Raw genomic sequence first — 3,329 nt, 5'->3', positions numbered from 1 at the left:
CATAGTTGTTGATGCAATACACTGCCACAAAAACAGAAAGCAGGCAAATACAATTTAAAGATCCGCCTTATTCTGCCCAAATGCATCCAGCAACAACCAGCATATTAATTCTTTAATAGGACAATACAGGAAACAATACAATTTTTGTTTCTTAATTTCTTCAATTTTTTACTTGTAGTTATAGACGTGAAGAAATAGAAGGAACAATGTTTACATCTACATCAATGTTGAAAAGGCCAGGTACTGACACCAGAGCTTGTTTTGCAGAATGCAAGTAACTGTAGGTGTGCATCTTAAAGAAAATAAGCCTTCTAATGATGCTTCAACTACAAAGATATAAAGTATACAGCACATATAAAGTATACAACACAGAAGCATGCACTGCAGACTTTTCACCTGGAATTCACTCCGTCCAAGTGATGGTTTCAATAGATTGGCTATATCAAGACCAGAACCTTTATTTCCTCGTCCAACTGTGCCAGAACCAATAAGCGTGTGGACCTCATCAATAAATAAAATTATATTTCCTGAAAAGAGGCAATTCCAAGTTAAGACATGATCAAAGTTTAAAAAATCACAAACGGGCCAAACAAGCACTCACCTGACTTTTGAATCTCTTTTATTAACATGGTCACACGCCCCTCTAACTCCCCCCTCTCCTTTGCACCTGCTATTAGGAGACCTATATCCAAAGACAATATACGCTTTTCCTGGACCAAAAAAACGAGCAATATAAGTGACAAACCTCAGCAAGCAACAGTTTTAATAGTTAAAGAGTATCTAGCTAAGCTTATAGATTATAAATCTTATATCACATAATATGTCATAGCGTGTCCGGATAAAAAATGATAGTGGAACATTAAAATGCGAGGGAGGGAAATATATTTAGATGGCTTAATTTACTGTTTAAAGAAGCTGGTCAAAACAGGATCATATTCTAAAAAAACATCATTTCTTTTTTACAACTATAATTTATTTTTGGAGTTTCGAAGCTTTAAGAAGATAGTTTATTAAAAACTTGTGAAGAGCTTATCAAACATCTTATAAGAAGTCATAATAAGTTTATAAGATCAACAAAACACCATCTGAGTATAAAGCCATGCATTTTGACTTTCTCAAAATAACCCAGAGTAACATAAACTTTGACAAATATATTTTCCTCTGTAGAGAGCAAACCCACCATTAGAAATAAGGGAACGGTCCCATCAGCAATATGTAGAGCCAGTCCTTCTGCAATAGCTGTCTTTCCAACCCCAGCTTCACCAAGAAGAATTGGATTACTCTTGGTTCTTCGGCAAAGAATTTGAATGACTCTCTGTAATTCAGTATCTCGGCCAATTACAGGATCAATAGATCCCTGGCTAGCACGGGAAGTGAGATCCACACAGAATAGGTCAAGAGCTTTTTTCTCTGTAAAAAGAGCAATGAATCTCGATTTAATTACTATGTTTAGCATTAACTTATCCAGCAACACCATAGAGCAACAGGTAATATTGATCCTGACCTGTTTCCTTTGCAGGAGAGTTTGCTTGATTGATTTTCTCAGGAAAGATGTTTCCCTGTAGCCTTTTGAATGCAGTGGAAGCTGGTTCTCTTCCCTCTTTGGCGAGCTCTCCTTGAAGTCTGGAGACTGCCACTGTTGCCAAATGGTTCACATTCACACCTAATCTGAAACCATTTCAGTCTAGTTCACGTAATCTGCAACTATGTTATTTTCAACTCAATTAGCATAAAACGACGCCGAAAAGGAATCCCAGAGAGTTAGGAAACAGCATAGTTATTGTGATTTCCAAATTCTTCCCAGTAACATGTTGTGGCTACATGGAATAAATACATTAACAATAACATTTTTTCAGGTTTGTGTTATGATCTAATAGAAAATATGTAGCATTGAGTAAGAAAACCTTAATATTTGATAATCAATATTTTAGTAATAAAGATTACAGAACTATTGTCCCATGAACATCTCTGTCACATTACCTATAGACTCAATGATGCTAAAGTCGCTTGGAAGGACAAACCATTCACATCAAGGACAATAAGGTTGGCAACATATATGCTGTGTATGCAAATAGAGAAAGAAAGCTGATGCCACTCACACATCCAAATGCAGCCATCCACTGATCCGAGAAACTAACAGCAATGAAACAATATCTAGAAATGCACACGGAGGCGCAATGAATGGCTGCTGAAAAAGTACAAACTTTTAACAAACAAAAGAAAATTTTCTCCTTAGAAGCACGAGTCAACTTAGCACAGGACAATCTAGCAAAATTTTATCAGCTCAATTAGCTATTTACGCCACTAAAACTAGATCAAAATCCCCACATAAACTCTCAATCGCTTAACATACAAACTAAAGTGCTACAAATTGCAAGTAAAGAGAAAATTGGTATTAGCATGATGCTAAAAGTCTCAATAACAGTAGTACCTCTTAAGCACACGGCTAGCATTGCCATCATCAACGGTGAACAATCCAACTGCGATATGCTCAGGTGCTATGTAATAATACCCCATAGTCTTGGAGTACTCAACTGCAGCCTCAAACACGCGCTTGGTGCTAGCAGAAAACGCCACATCCGTAGCTGACGTCTCAGACTGTTGCAAAGTCTCCCCATCCCCATCTTTCTGATTATCTTCCTCCCACAAGCTCTGCACAGCAGCTCGTGCAGCATCAATGGTGATGCCAGATCCCAAAAATCCACCGGAGTCGCGATCCTCTGCAACGAGGCCTAGCAAGAGGTGCTGCGTGTGCACCATGTCCTTGCCCATAGCCTTAGCTTCCCTCTGCGAGAACATCACCGCCTTGATCGATCTCTCCGTGAACCTCTCGAAGATTCCTGAAACCACGAAAAACGAACGCCGCCTCGGCTTCTTCAGAGCACCTGTGTAATTCCGATTCAATCCACAATTTTGAGCAAGCGAAACTCCGAAATAGGAGGAAGAATAGCTGGTGCTGGTGCTGCAAGCAGTAGAAGTGGCGGCAGCGGGGGGAGGGCAATTTGGGGAAAAGGCTACTACTTTATTGCAGCGGTGGTGAGCGGCGGATGCAGGAACGCGCCGGATCGGACCGGAATTCAGCACGCAATTGACAGAGAGCGGCGGTGAACATGACACCTCCATTAAATTGTAAAATTATTTAAAATTTACAAATAATTATAAAAAAATAAGATTACAGCGATTGAATGCGTGAGCTGAAGAAGAAGAAATGAATAGAAAAATGAAATAGTATGAGGTTTATATAGTAGATGTTGCGTGTGAAAAAGGAACGCAGAAAGATGAATTTTGCGGGGAAAGGGAGAATGGAATATTGAGAAGACCACGCCTCC

At 39.2% G+C, this 3,329-nt stretch overlaps 1 protein-coding gene across 1 annotated transcript; it reads right to left on the bottom strand.

Moving 5' to 3' along the window:
• Nucleotides 1-6: 6 nt before the first annotated feature.
• On the bottom strand, nucleotides 7-3,329 carry LOC121788315 (chaperone protein ClpD, chloroplastic-like; the record flags this gene model as incomplete). Its single annotated transcript, XM_042187026.1, has 6 exons — nucleotides 2,432-3,329; nucleotides 1,505-1,668; nucleotides 1,181-1,410; nucleotides 602-710; nucleotides 397-527; nucleotides 7-21 (listed from the first exon to the last, which is right to left on the bottom strand). Coding segments are annotated over exons 1-6 (1,341 nt in total), but the record flags the coding sequence as incomplete, so codon positions are not given.

This window comes from Salvia splendens, unplaced genomic scaffold, assembly GCF_004379255.2.
Source record: "Salvia splendens isolate huo1 unplaced genomic scaffold, SspV2 ctg1010, whole genome shotgun sequence".
In the NCBI taxonomy this organism is placed as follows: domain Eukaryota; kingdom Viridiplantae; phylum Streptophyta; class Magnoliopsida; order Lamiales; family Lamiaceae; genus Salvia; species Salvia splendens.
Note: the sequence above shows the minus strand (reverse complement) of the source record. Positions and strands in the feature narration are given on the sequence as shown.